The sequence below is a fragment of the Chrysemys picta genome, chromosome 22, assembly GCF_011386835.1.
Source record: "Chrysemys picta bellii isolate R12L10 chromosome 22, ASM1138683v2, whole genome shotgun sequence".
Taxonomy (NCBI): Eukaryota; Metazoa; Chordata; order Testudines; family Emydidae; genus Chrysemys; species Chrysemys picta.
Genome location: NC_088812.1, coordinates 16,402,643 through 16,415,912, shown reverse-complemented (window position 1 = coordinate 16,415,912; position 13,270 = coordinate 16,402,643). Strand labels below are relative to the sequence as shown.

The 13,270-nt window shown below is 52.1% G+C and overlaps 1 protein-coding gene across 4 annotated transcripts; it reads left to right on the top strand.

Moving 5' to 3' along the window:
- Nucleotides 1-2,276: 2,276 nt before the first annotated feature.
- LOC101947750 (zinc finger protein 853-like) lies at nucleotides 2,277-12,174 on the top strand. Of its 4 annotated transcripts, XM_065576083.1 has the most exons (4): nucleotides 2,277-2,413; nucleotides 2,712-2,891; nucleotides 5,118-5,232; nucleotides 6,602-12,174. In XM_065576083.1, the coding sequence occupies exons 2-4, from the start codon at nucleotides 2,859-2,861 to the stop codon at nucleotides 7,282-7,284; spliced, it is 831 nt and encodes a 276-aa protein (XP_065432155.1). In that variant the 5' UTR covers nucleotides 2,277-2,413; nucleotides 2,712-2,858; the 3' UTR covers nucleotides 7,285-12,174. The 4 variants fall into 4 exon arrangements, with proteins under 4 accessions (XP_065432155.1, XP_065432156.1, XP_065432154.1 ...); XM_065576084.1 differs by lacking the exon at nucleotides 2,277-2,413 and having other exon boundaries at nucleotides 2,600-2,880; XM_065576082.1 differs by lacking the exons at nucleotides 2,277-2,413; nucleotides 2,712-2,891 and adding an exon at nucleotides 2,901-3,329.
- Nucleotides 12,175-13,270: the final 1,096 nt, after the last annotated feature.

Sequence of the window (13,270 nt, the reverse complement as noted above, 5' to 3'; positions counted from 1 at the left end):
GGAAGCCTTCCCTACTCGGGACCAAACCGCCAAAACCACTGCTCGCTGCGGGGGTTCCCCGGATCATGGATTTGGATCGAGAGTCAGCATTTCACAGCTCCCTATTGCGGTACCCCTGTGAACTGCTGGGTGTGGAGCAGCTACTCCACATCCCCTACCACCCTCAAGCCGCTGGGCAAGTGGAGCGCATGAATCACACCATCAAGGAGGAGCTTTGGAAGGATGCCAATCTGGGAGGCACCAGTTGGGCTGAGCTCTTGCCTTTTATTTTAATACGTATCTGAGCCCGGCCTTTCAAAGCCACAGGCTTCAGTCCCCATGAACTTCTACCGGGCAGACCAATGCCTCGGTGGGAAAACCTGCTCACACCCCCACCGATGGAACAGATTGTGCAGGCTAACATGGAGGGTTGGAGCCTCCAACAAGGAGGCTGCCCAATCAGAGGGCAAGGCTAAGGCCCAAAGCAAGGCCTGGGATGATCCCCCACACAATCCCCTGGATCAAATACAAACGGGGATGTTGGTGATGTATCATGCCCACGGCCCCCACCCCTTCCCGGTGCCTCGGTGGGAGGTTCCTTATCTGGTAGCTGTCATGATTCATCCATCTCTGGTGTGCTTATCCCAGGAGGGTCAGCACTGGTGGGCTCACGTCTCTCAGGTAAAGGTAATTAGGGTGACCAGACAGCAAATGTGAAAAATCAGGAGGAAAATGGACCTCGGCCACCCTTTTACAGCTGGGGTTTGGGGATGGGTGCAAATGGAGATGGTCCCAAGAACCCGTGTGGCAAGTGCAGATAGAAAATAATAACACACGGTTTCTAATGGGGTCCGAGGTGTCCTATCCACGCATAGCCTTAGTGTGGGTGGGACAGGGAAATACATGGGAGGGGTGGCCACAGGAACCGCCGCCCCTGCAGTGCATAGAACCCGTCCTGCCTCAGCATTGGGTGGAACAGGGAAATAAGGATAAGAAACTGTTGTGTTGTTTACTACTTCTCATAACACAAGAACTAGGGGTCACCAAATGAAATGAATAGGCGGCAGGTTTAAAACAAATAAAAGGAAGGATTTCTTTACACAACGCACAGTCAACCTGTGGAACTCCTTGCCAGAGGATTTTGTGAAGGCCAAGACCATAACAGGGTTCAAAAAAGAACTAGATAAATTCATGGAGGATAGGTCCATCAATGGCTATTAGCCAGGATGGGCAGGAATGGTGTCCCTAGCCTCTGTTTGCCAGAAGCTGGGAATGAGCGACAGGGGATGGATCACTTGATGATTCCCTGTTCTGTTATTCCCTCTGGGGCATCTGGCACTGGCCACTGGCCGAAGACGGGATACTGGGCTAGATGGACCCTTGGTCTCACCCAGTATGGCCGTTCTTAGGTTCTTATAAAATTTGCTGGGAGGGATCGGCCGTGCTTGATGGCCAGGTTCTGGAGGGTGGAAGGTGTGTGGAGCGGGTGGGATTTGGACCAGGAAACTTCTTGCAGCTGAGAAACTCTACTTATCAGATTCATATACCAGCCGTGCGACAGGTTAATGTAACCGGACACCCAACAATACCCATTAATTGGACTATGGTAGTGCCGGAACCCAGCTGGATGAACTGGGGTCTTTTGACACAGTTGCACAGGCAGCTTCAGGCCAAGCAGCACCGAACACAGGTCTTGGAAGCCCAGGGCCTTCGAGGAATGAATGCCTTCCAACTAGCTACTGAACTGCCTGCTGAGTATACTCGCACTGATGTAGCCTTTGCCCTTTGGACAGGCCTAATAGACACTCATTCGCTCCTGGGTCATATTACTCATGTTATAGGGGTGTTATTCATATTAATTGTATTACTGATCGTATTCATGGGGTACTTTAGGTTATGTGTTGCCTTAGCCTCTCCCCGGAAGCCATACTTGTAAATTCAGCGGCTTACCCCTTTCACGACCTGCCTTCTCTCTCTCCCCGTAGCATGACCGGTGGACCAAGGTATTGGGTTAACCAGAGCCAGGGCCTCCAGCCCCGCCATCCAGTGTGTGGGAAGGAGGGACGCCTGGGCCCTTCTTTGAAGAGACTTGGGGAGTGTTGGGGTATGTCAGGGTTAAGTAAAGACTTGGGTAACCACTATCATGGTAATAGCGAGTAAAGACACAGGCAGGCACTGTTTCTTCACTTGATAGATAAAGGTGCCATCCTTCCCCCTTCCCTTCTGCGTGTTAAGGATAGATAAGCATTGCAGCTGCATAAGGAACGTGGTTGTCTGAAGGATCCCCTTTGTGTGAAGAAGTGTTATCTCCCCCTCCCTTCCTCTCCCAGCTACATAAACAAGCTCGGGGTCATGGCCCCTTCCTCCCTCCCCTGTGAACTGCTGATTAAGGGAACTTGTGGCTACAACTACTGCAAAGAAATGTATCTTCAAGGTAAAAATGTCTGTGTAATATGCTTAATGCTGTAAGCAGTAAACACGGGCGGAGATAATTATATTCAGTATATAGCTATTAATATTCATTAGATGGGCATTCATATTATTAAATAAGAGTTTTGAGGGTGTTGTCGTTAATGTGAGTATTTACATATTAACTTAGATAAAAGAGTATCACGTGATTAACTCGGGGCTTACTCGACAACTGGGTCGAGCGGAACAAGTAACGGAATAAAGAAGTCCGTTTACTCAATCCGCCTCTGGGTCAGCCTGCTCCTCCTTTCCATCTCCAACAGTAACCTACTCCTCTTCAGAGCATGGGAAAGCTGCTACGTGGAACCAGGGGAGCACCTTGGAAACCCAGCTCTTATGGTCTTCCAGGCACGGCGTAACGGTAGAGAAACAGGAGAGCCCAGACTTTCTCCAAGGATTCAGAAGAGAAGATGAATGAGAACCAGCAACAAAGTAGGGCAGGGGTAGGCAACCTATGGCACGCGGCACGCGAGCTGAGTTTCAGTGGCACTCACACTGCCCAGGTCCTGGCCACCATTCTGGGGGGGCTCTGCATTTTAATTTAAGTTTAAATGAAGCTTCTTAAAAACCTTGCATCTGAAGAAGTGAGGTTCTTACCCACGAAAGCTTATGCTCCAATACTTCTGTTAGTCTTAAAGGTGCCACAGGACCCTCTGTTGCTTTTTACAGATTCAGACTAACACGGCTACCCCTCTGATACTTAAAAACCTTGTGTACTTTATATACAACAATAGTTTCGTTATATATTATAGACTTATAGAAAGAGACTTTCTAAAAACGTTAAACCTTCTAAAAACATATTACTGGCAAGCAAAACCTTCAATGAGAGTGAATAAATGAAGACTCGGGCCACCACTTCTGAAAGGTTGCTGGCCCCTGAGGTAGGGCGCTCAAGTGGGCCAAATTCTCTGTTGGTGTAAATCAACAGTAGCTCCGCTGAAGTTAACAGTCGCTATGGGTGATTTACAGCAGCTGGGGATCAGGGCCCTACTGATTTCAATGGAGCTATGGCCGATTTAGACCCGCTGCGGATCTGGCCCCACGGATTTCAGCGCCTCTGGTGTCTGATTTACACCCGCCGGGGCTCTGGCCCCGCGGATTTCAGCAGCGCCCCTTGGTACAGCGCCGTGCGCCGGGGGCTGAAGCGCGCTAGGCGGGCGCTGTTACCGCGGGACGCGCTCCCCCGTCCCCGGGCGCTGCGCACGGGGGGCAGCCCCCGAGCCTCGGCAGGTCCCCAGGCTGCGCGCAGGCTTCCGACCATAGAGCGGCAGCCTCCGCCCGCTGCTGGAGCTCACAGGCCGGGGGGAGCGAATAGAGCAGGGACCTTCCTGTTCCCAGCCTCCTCCGGCTCGCTGCAGCCCGCAGCCCCCGGGTAGCCTGATCCTGCAGCCCCCGCGCGCCGGGAGAGCGCCCCCGAAGCCGAGAGCCCGGGCCCGTCCGCTGCGGTGAGCCGGGCTGCAGGGCCGGGGCCGGGGAGGCGCAGGGAGAGGCTGCCCCGGGGGAAGGGAAGCGCCAGCTGGGGAGGCGAGAAATTGCTGCCTCTGGGGAGCAGCCCGGGATCGGGAGCCTGGAGGGCGGGGAACAGGGCCAAGGCGGCTGCAGCCCCTTGCAAGGGGGGGAAGGCGGCACGGCCTACGGGGCCAGCAGGCTACCGAGGGGCTTCTAACGCGCCCGTCCCCGGGGCCTGGAGGATCTGAGCAACGGAGTCCCCTGGGCGTGTGCCCGAACCTGCTGGGCTTCCCAGGGCAGAGAGGGACGGTGCCCGCCTGGGCAGCCCGGCTCCAAACTCCAGTGCCCCGTGCCAGGGTGGGGGCCCCCAGTCGTGCGCCCTCTTTTGGCTAGTGGTTAGATGCGCTGTAGTGCAGCCGTGGATTAGCGGGGTGCTGGGGAGCAGGGGCTGGGATCCCTGGATCGTGGGGGGAGAGAGGGGCTGCTGGGGAGCAGGGGCTGGGATTCAGGATGGGGGGTGCTGCAGGGGAGCAGAGGGAGGGATCCGGGATCACTGCGGGGGAGCAGGGGCTGGGATCCAGGATCTGGGTTTTGTTGCTGGTGAACCTTAGCTTAGTTCTCTCCCGTGGTATTATTCTGATTACTTTATATTACATTACCACCTAGGGGCTCCAGCCAAGATCAGGGCCCCATCACGCCAGGTGCTACGCAGACGTGGTGCAAGAGAGAGTCCCTGCCCTGAAAAGCTCACGTGCCAAAGACAAAGTTGGGAGGGGAAACTGAGGCACAGAGCAGGGCGGTTACTTGCCCCAAGTCACCCAGCAAGCTCGTGGCAGGGCCAGGAATGGGACGCCCCTGTCCCAGTGCGGTACCATAGCCCGAGACCACGATGAATGGATTTTGCTGGTTTTTTGCCCCGGAAGAGATCTGATCTTTATGTTTATTAGGAAGAGCAAGAGGCTTAATTCAGAGCTGGTTCTGAGCCAGCCAAGTCCCCTTGTGCGTGGAGGTCCTTCCCCTGAGCACGCCACCCTCTGCCCTTCGAATATCCTAGGATCCTGACTAATTTCTCTGCGCCCTATCCCATCTGCTGGGATTCCCCATCCTTCAGGGGCACGGGGGGGGGGGGGGGGGGACACATTGTAACAAAGCCTCAGTGACTAGTTATCAAACCCCGTTGTCACCTGCCTATTTGCCTTGTGTCTTTCGTTTGGGCTCAGGATTTCCCGGTTCCTGAGTCTCACGTGATATTCTGGATGGAACAAGAGGGAGAGCCACGTGTCCAGGATTCCCAGGACTTGAGGGAAGCGGAGCTGCCAGGAGGCACCTGTGCAGGTGAGGGAGATGTCGAAGCAGCCCCTGGACATCAGCATGCAGGGGAAAGAGAGGAAATCCCAACACAGCTGTTGCAAGCAATACAAGGGTGGCTTTGTCTCCCCCTAGTGGCTGCAACATGTATTGCGGTATGCCTCTGAGCTAATGGGCCTGATTCTTTAGAGCAGGCTGTAGGGGATTATGCTTTAAGATCCAGCGTGGCCTAGTGGATAGAGCAGTTGTCTGGGCTTGAGAAGATCTAGCTTCTATTCCTGGCTCTGCTACTGACCTGCTGGGTGACCCTGGGCAAGTCACCCTGCCTCAGTTACTCCCGCTGTAAAAGGGCTAATAATACTGACCTGCTTTGAGGGAACAAGTGCTATATACGAGTTAAGTATTATCCAGCCCCCTGCAGCTCCAGCTAAGTGTCTTCCAACAAGCTCCTTCTCATCTAGTTCAATACTCCAGGCAGGTGTCAATGCTAAGCTTTCTACCCGTCCTCATTGACTTCTGATTCTATCCCCTCTTTGCACCCAGCTGTTCTGGAGTGACCAAGTCTAGGGGGAACTGGGGGGAGGGATAGCTCAGTGGTTTGAGCATTGGCCTGCTAAACCCAGGGTTGTGAGCTCAATCCTTGAGGGGGCCATTTAGGGAACTGGGGTAAAAATCTGTCTGGGGATTGGTCCTGCTTTGAGCAGGGGGTTGGACTAGATGACCTCCTGAGGTCCCTTCGAACCCTGAGATTCTAGGATTCTATGCTGGATATTTACGACAATCTCTCTCCAGTTTATTACTTGTAATGATTCCCCCAAACAAGCTGAGGGCCCCCTGGTGGTAGGTGTTGTACAAATACATTTTAAGAGAGAGGTGGTCTATGGTACTGATACGGCCCCCTTCACCGTAACACGGCCGTTAGCAGTCATCCTCCCAGGCAGAGCAGGGCTCTCCTCCCCAGTGTACATGTGGGAACAGAGAGCCTGAGGACTTGTCCACCGTCACACGGGTAGCGGAGGAGGAAGTTGTACTGAGGTTTCCTGGATGCTAGTCAAATGCGCTAACCATTGGGCCACCTTCCTTCTCCAGCACCCCCCTCCTCTGAAGAGTTCATAATGGCCCATAGCCTCCTGGGTATTTAGGTGCCTAACTCCCAGGGGCACCTAAACGGTGTTCAGTGGGAGTTACGCACCTAAATACATGTGAGGATCTGGGCCTAATTAGACAAAAAGTAGGAGGAGAAACAGAAAAACAGAGAGGGAAAGTGCCCTGCCCAAGGTGGTGGCAGAGACACAAATAGAAGCCATGTCTCCAAGTGTTGCTCCAGCACTGCCCACTAGTCTGCACAGCCTTCTCTGTGCTTAGCTCGGGACTGGTTTATCTCTCTTCGTTCCAGCCGCCGATGGAAGTGTGAGTGAGACCGAGGGGGAGACGCCCCAAGAGGGAGGCGCTGAGCCGCAGGGGCCCGTCTCTGAAAGCCTCAGGGAGGCTGTCTCGCAGAGTCCCGATCCGGAGAAAGCTTGCGAGAGTCAGGGCCGGCCGGAAAGGCAGCGGAGAAAGACCCCGGGCAAGAGGCTGGTTAAATCCGCCACCCAGTGCGAGAAAGGCTTCCGGAAACTCAAGGACATCCTGGTGCTGCGGCGATCACATTCCCGGCTGAGACCCACCATCTGCAGCGAGTGTGGCAAAGGCTTCAGCCGGAGCTCCGACCTCATCCGGCACCAGATCACCCACACCGGCGAAAAACCCTACACCTGTGCCGACTGCGGCAAAGGCTTCAGCCAGAACTCCAATCTGGTGACCCACCAGCGCATCCACACCGGCGAGAAACCCTACCAGTGCAGGGACTGCGAGAAACGCTTCAGCGAGAGCTCCGCCCTCATCCAGCACCAGCGCACCCACACTGGTGAGAAGCCCTACAAGTGCGGGGAGTGCGGGAAGCGCTTCAGCGTCAGCTCCAACCTCATCCGCCACCGCCGGACCCACACCGACGAGAAGCCCTACATATGCATCGAATGCGGCGAGAGCTTCCGCCACAAGTCGCAACTGAGACGGCACCAGAAGCTGCATGTGGCGTAGAAAGTGGCAGGGAGAGGGGGATAGATCGGATACAGAACAGGTGGTTGGGTGGGATGCGGGGGGAGGTTGTGAGATGGGGGATTCCTTGCAGGGAGGGGACGGGGGGTGGCGTGGATGGCTTGGGGGACGCTCTGTTGCTTAGGGACAGCTGGCGGTGGGATTAGATGGGAGACGGTTCCTATTTAGTTATGCTCTTTTGACCAAGGCTGGAGGCCTAGGTGAGTTGGGTGTGTGACTCCCGTTATATTGTCAGAGAAGTTTGAAAATGCCAAAGGAATTTAGGAGCTTACATCTGGTTGAACGACAGTGGGGCTTGTGGCTCTTTAAGCCCCATCAACTTTGCTCCTAAATCCCTCAGGTGACTTTGAAAATCACACCCTGGAGGGGTGCTTAACTCCCTTTGGCGCCTTTGAAAAATCTAAGCCTCAGTTTCCCCAGAGAGACTCCCCACCCAGGGGCTGTCACTGCCTTATTGGTGAAACTGGACAATGCCGAGCCGTCCCGAGAATGAAATCAACGAGGCGGCGCAAATTGCACCGACAAAGCAGCAGTGGGAGGGCATCGGGAGCACCCGGCAGTGGCGAACGGCAGACCCGAAGGAGAGGGGTACGCTGACATTGCAAAGAACGCCAGGATACTGGGATCCATGATGGAGAATCTTAGCATCCACCCAAACGTGGGAATTCAATGTAAGACGAGAGAGTCAACCACCAGGCCAAAGTCAGAGCCATGGCTGGATCAGACGCACATGGGTGTCTATGTAGCATATTGAGCAGCTGTGCATAGTGTTTATTTAGATACTCTCTAGCATTAGCGCCACATAGCACTAGGTCCTGGCATATGCTCAGCTCTGTCTTAAGTCCCACTGAAGTGAGAGAGAAGCCACAGTCCCAGCCTCTAACAATTTAGTTTAACAGCTCTGATTCAGTTGTCACATCTCCTCTCTCTCGAGGTGCATGTAACGGCTCCGTTCCCGTGCCAGCCTGCTCAGATGGTCCATGCACTGTCCCAAAACGTCACAGAGCAGCAGGAGGCTGATGAACATGGCTCTGAAGGAACAGCAGAGCAAGAGAAAAGAACGTATTTTGAGGGAGGCCTTTCAAACAAGATCTGAAATCCAAGGAAGGAAGATTTTTTTTTTTTTTAGGAAAGACACACCTTTGCATAACGCAAATGCTCTTGAAGTGATATCCAAAGAAGTTCTCAAGATCCACCTAGTGAAGAGAAACCTTCAAAGGGTCTCTCCTCTCCTGGAGCCATTCCAAAGAATGGAAGGTGTATCTGTGGCCTGAGAAGAGCCGGAAGCAGCTGGAGATTGAGGTTGTGAATATGGCTTAGAGAAGAGATCTCTCTTGAGCAGAGCTGAAGGTCCAGGTGAACGTAGAGAGGAAGCTGATGGAGAATGACGGAAACAGCACAAGCCAAGAGCAATCACCATTGTATAGTGCAGTGTTTCCAAAACACGTGAAAGCTGAGCTCCTATATTAGCAGAATGAAATCAGTTGTGCCCCCACCACCACCACTGTGTGTTGTTAAAAGCTATACCCAAGAGGAGCGGTGGATTGTTGATCGTCATCATCTGACCCAGCCTTGCCTCACATACTTCAGTGAGCATCGAAATAGTTCACAACACTGGTATTTAAAGCATCGCCATTGGCCTCTGAGCTAGTGCCTGTTGAAATGAACTGGGCGTGGAGCTTTTGTTTCAGGCTCCCTGCAAACTCAGGTAGGTGTTGCTGCTGCATCAGCTGCCAAGGTTTTCTTCGCAACCATAACAGCTAAAGACCAGGTGAAAGCTGAGAATCTGGAGAAGAGTTACAAGGTCCACCCCCCGTTTCCTCTGGCTAATTCTTCACACGCCCCATTTGGGACATACACCTCACTCATTGGGAAACACGGATAGGCTGGATTCTCTATGGAGGTAAAATCCAGGCTGAAAAGGAAGGTAGATGGACATGTGAATGAGGTGAAAATATATCTTACCCAAGATGGAAGCAGACGCTCATAAAACTGCACATAGTTGTCTCCACCACACCTCTGTTCAGGTGAATGGTGGTGATCTTCAGCTTAGTAAAGACCTGCCATCATTAGAGCAGAAAAGTAGGTCCACCTGCTGAGATGAGGCTGAAGGAGGTGGAATGGAGGATTAGCTGATGGAGAGAGGTTGCAAGTGGAGAGAGCAGGAGCTGATGCCAGGGATGAAGGGTCCTCAAACATCACTTCAATCCAGTGGACGAAAAGTGGCAGAATCAGAGCCCTCATCTGCAGACGGGGGGAGGGAGAGCAGTCCTGGAAGGCTGAGAAGCCAAGAGGACTGCAGAGCAAGGAGCAAAGACCAAAATGTTAGCAAGACTCACCACAAGGGGGTATAAAGCAGTAGTTCTCAAACTTTTGTACTGGTGACCCCTTTCACATAGCAAGCCGCTGAGTGTGATCCCCCTTATCAATTAAAAACACTTTTTAATATATTTAACACCATTAGAAACGCTGGATGCAAAGCGGTGTTTGGGGTGGAGGCGGACAGCTCGTGACCCCCCATGTAATAATCTCGTGACCCCCCTGAGGGGTCCCGACCCCCAGTTTGAGAACCCCCGGTGTAAAGGGAGCCATAAGAAATCCTAGATCAGGCAAGGGAAGAGTAGCAGCAAAGGTGCCGATCTGATGATGGACTTTGCAGAGCAGAAGGCTGGGAATTCATAGATTCAGATTTTAAAGCCAGAAGGGACCAACCTGAACCTCCTGTCTGACCTTCTGCATGACACGGGCCAGAGAATTTCCAAACAAATGAGGATCTGGGTGCAGGAACATGCAATGGCCGCAGCAAAACCAAAGTGGTCCAAGTGATGGGAGAAGTCAAGGAAGATCGCTGGGAATGCCGAGAGACCTGCTGTAAATATTTAAACAAGGACAACTCCTTTGAAAAAGGGCTGGAACTAAAGAAAAATAACGTGTTTTTGTTTTGTTTTGTTTTTTAAATAAAAGGTAGAGTCTTTTCATGAGATGAATGTTCTTAAGATGGTGTCTGGGAAATCTGGAGACCATCACAGTGAGTGAAGAGGAACCTTCAAAGGTTCATGGATCTCACTGAGCTACTCAGGATAGCTACTCAATGTGAACTGGCTCAGATCCAAACTCAGTGGCATCTGTCAAGGCAAGAAGAAATCCACAGGATCCAAGCACAAAATGACAAGAAAGTTGAGAAGATCCTGGGGGATAAAATTAAAGGAGTTTCTTGGAGATTTAGAAGAAGATACAGGCAGGGAAAAGCCCCAACTCTAGGAAACCTATGAAACAAGACTGCATAAGTAGAGAATGGTGCGGTCCTTAAACGTCAGCCTTTGATGACTACTGTCATGGCCACATGCTCTGGAGAAAACTGGAATTTGATCACGAAAACAACCACCGGAATCCAAGATTTTAACTGTCCAAAAACCCAACGAAACATCAGTTGCGTCGGGAACCAAAGTTCTGAAATGGAGAGTCTAGCGGAAACTTTGGAGGATGGACGAAATCACTAGCAGAAGGGACTCGAATTCCGATGGAAAGGGATACCGACGCTGTATCGAGCTGGTACTTGTTCGGTGAAAGACCGAGATCTGGATTTTGAGGGAGGGTATTCCCACATGCACATATGTATATCACTGTAATAGAGACAGATGTTTTTTAATGTCTGAGGCAAACTTAGCTTAGAGAACTATAAGATACAGTGTCAGTGTACGTAGGATTTAATAGAGTAGCATGGTTAACTATATAGCTAGGGTAGAATAGGTTCATAGGTAGATACAAAGTAACCTGGGGATGAGAAGTTCTTCAGTGGAAACCCTGAACTCTGGAGGTTCAAATCCCGATCCAAACTATCCAAAGACTCATCTCCGGTTCAGAGTAGAGCCAGTTAGTTTAAGGCCGGGATGCTGAGTGAGGTGCCCAATTCCCATTGATTCCAATGAGAATCAGGCCCCTAACTCCCTTAAGCACCTACTGCCAATCCCAGCATCTGATGAGTGACTGCAGCAGAGGCCAGAATAGGTTTGGATTTGGTTTAAGCTGATTCGGCCTTATGTACATGCCCTGCTTTGAGCTACATTGCTTGCAAAGCGTTGCGTCCGCCCTGTACTGATATAAGTGTGTAACGGAGCATCCCAGGGTGCCGAGCTGCGGCTGGGCATTCTGGGAATGTTTGCAATCGATTGGGGGATACCTGCCGGTGACTAATGCAATTGTGGGGCATGGGGTCAAACTCCCATGATCCTTCCTCCCGTAACCCATAATTAATCTGATTCCCACTAACCATGCTCTGGGCAAAACTGAATTAAGAGTGTCCACATGGGATTGCACCATGTCAGTCTACGTATAGGCAGCCAACCCCCACCCCCACTCCATATTCTTCTAATTTCAAGGAGATATCTTGTGGAGGCCGGGTCTCCTTAGCAGGGGTGGAGCAGCGGAAGCCGGCCTGGTCTTTAATTAGAGGAAAACTAGGACAAGCGTAGTCGCATTTATATGCTAGGCACTTCTGCAGCATCTCGGTATCTCTCTCTCTCTCTTTTTTTTTTTTTTTAAATGAGCAGTAGGTTACTCGCATCAATGGTCTTCGAGAGCAATCGCCCGGCCACGGCTGGAGAAAGAGGAGCCTCCATTTCCATTGCTCCCAGCCGGCAGCTGGGGTCAGTTTAAAACTCTCTTGTGGAGAGTTTGCTGCTGTTGTGAGCAGAGCAGTTGGCATGCCGTTCAGTAACATCCATTGCACCATCCGGTGCCTGAGTCTTGCCCTAGAAGCCGGAATAAAAGTGCAGACAAAGGGCTGCTGGTAGATGTTGAATAACTTGTAGGATTTCAGTTCAATAAACTAGTGGCTACTGTTTTTTTCAATTAAAAACAAAACAAAACCTGCTCCATGGGGTCTGGTTTCATTCTTGTCTTTGCCTTAAATTCTAGTATTGCCAACCCTGAGTGATCAGAAATCATGAGTCCCCCCCTCCCCCCCCCAAAAGCATCAGATTGGCCTACAAATCTTGAGATGTAAAAACCAATAATAAATTGTGGGTGTGCTTTTAATTTGCTGTCAGGGCTTATAGGGGTCCTGCTTTCCAGCTTTTCTCCACCACCACGAGGGCTAGACACTGACTTTTGAAACGGTCACTAGACAGGTCAGGATAACTGTGTTCCTCGGGGGGGGGGGGGGTGAAAAATTCACCCCCCTGAGTGGCATAGTTAAGCCACCCTAAGTGTCTGTGTAGACAGCGGTAGGTCAATGGAAAGAATTCTCAGGGAGGTGGATTACGTACGCCAATGGGAGAACCCTCCCATCAGAGTAGGTAGTGTCTACACAACCGCTACAGCAGCGCAGCTGTAACATTTTAAGTGCAGACAAGAAGTTTGGGTTTTGCTTTCCCTGTTCTTCTGCATTATAGCTTCTGCGAGAGCCGCCACACAGGGGGATTGAACCAGGGACGCCAGCGCGTAAAGCCTGAGCCGCTCTGGAGTGAGCTAAAGAGGTGCGAGTCCCTGTCTAGCTCTAATGGACACCTATCCTCTGTGGAGCAGAGACTGGGGGTTACAGTTATCTGCCGCCCTCGCATATTACAAATTCAAGCACCTTCCTCTTCTCTCCCGGAGAGGGGGGATTTGAAGTTCAGCCCCTTTCTTCCTGTCCCTGTCACTCAGGGCTCTGGCCAGAACCTGCTGCAAAGAGCAGGGGGGAGGCAGGACTGGACTTAGTTAATGGAAAACACGTGCAAAGGGAGAAAAACAGGAAAGAGGGGGGGAAAGAACCCCAATAACCAGCTCAATTCGCCATCACTGCGCGTCTCGCCTCATGCCACACAGGAGCAGCACGGTACCCGCCCACTCACCTGCGCAGCGTTTGCAGTCTGGCGTCAAGGGCACGCCAGCTGCGGGCCAGCACAAGACGCAGTCCCCGGCTTTGTTTTTATTGGCCGAGCGATGGCCCGAGCGATTTTGGTGGGAACCGGGCGAGCCCAATTGC

Bases quoted from the DNA above. Each gene is read 5' to 3' on its own strand.
- LOC101947750 (XM_065576082.1), top strand. From the start codon at position 3,285: ATGAAGACTCGGGCCACCACTTCTGAAAGGTTGCTGGCCCCTGAG. The intron at 3,330-5,117 runs GTAGGGCGCTCA...GTTTGGGCTCAG, and splicing joins AAAGGTTGCTGGCCCCTGAG to GATTTCCCGGTTCCTGAGTC. The intron at 5,233-6,601 runs GTGAGGGAGATG...TCTTCGTTCCAG, and splicing joins GCCAGGAGGCACCTGTGCAG to CCGCCGATGGAAGTGTGAGT.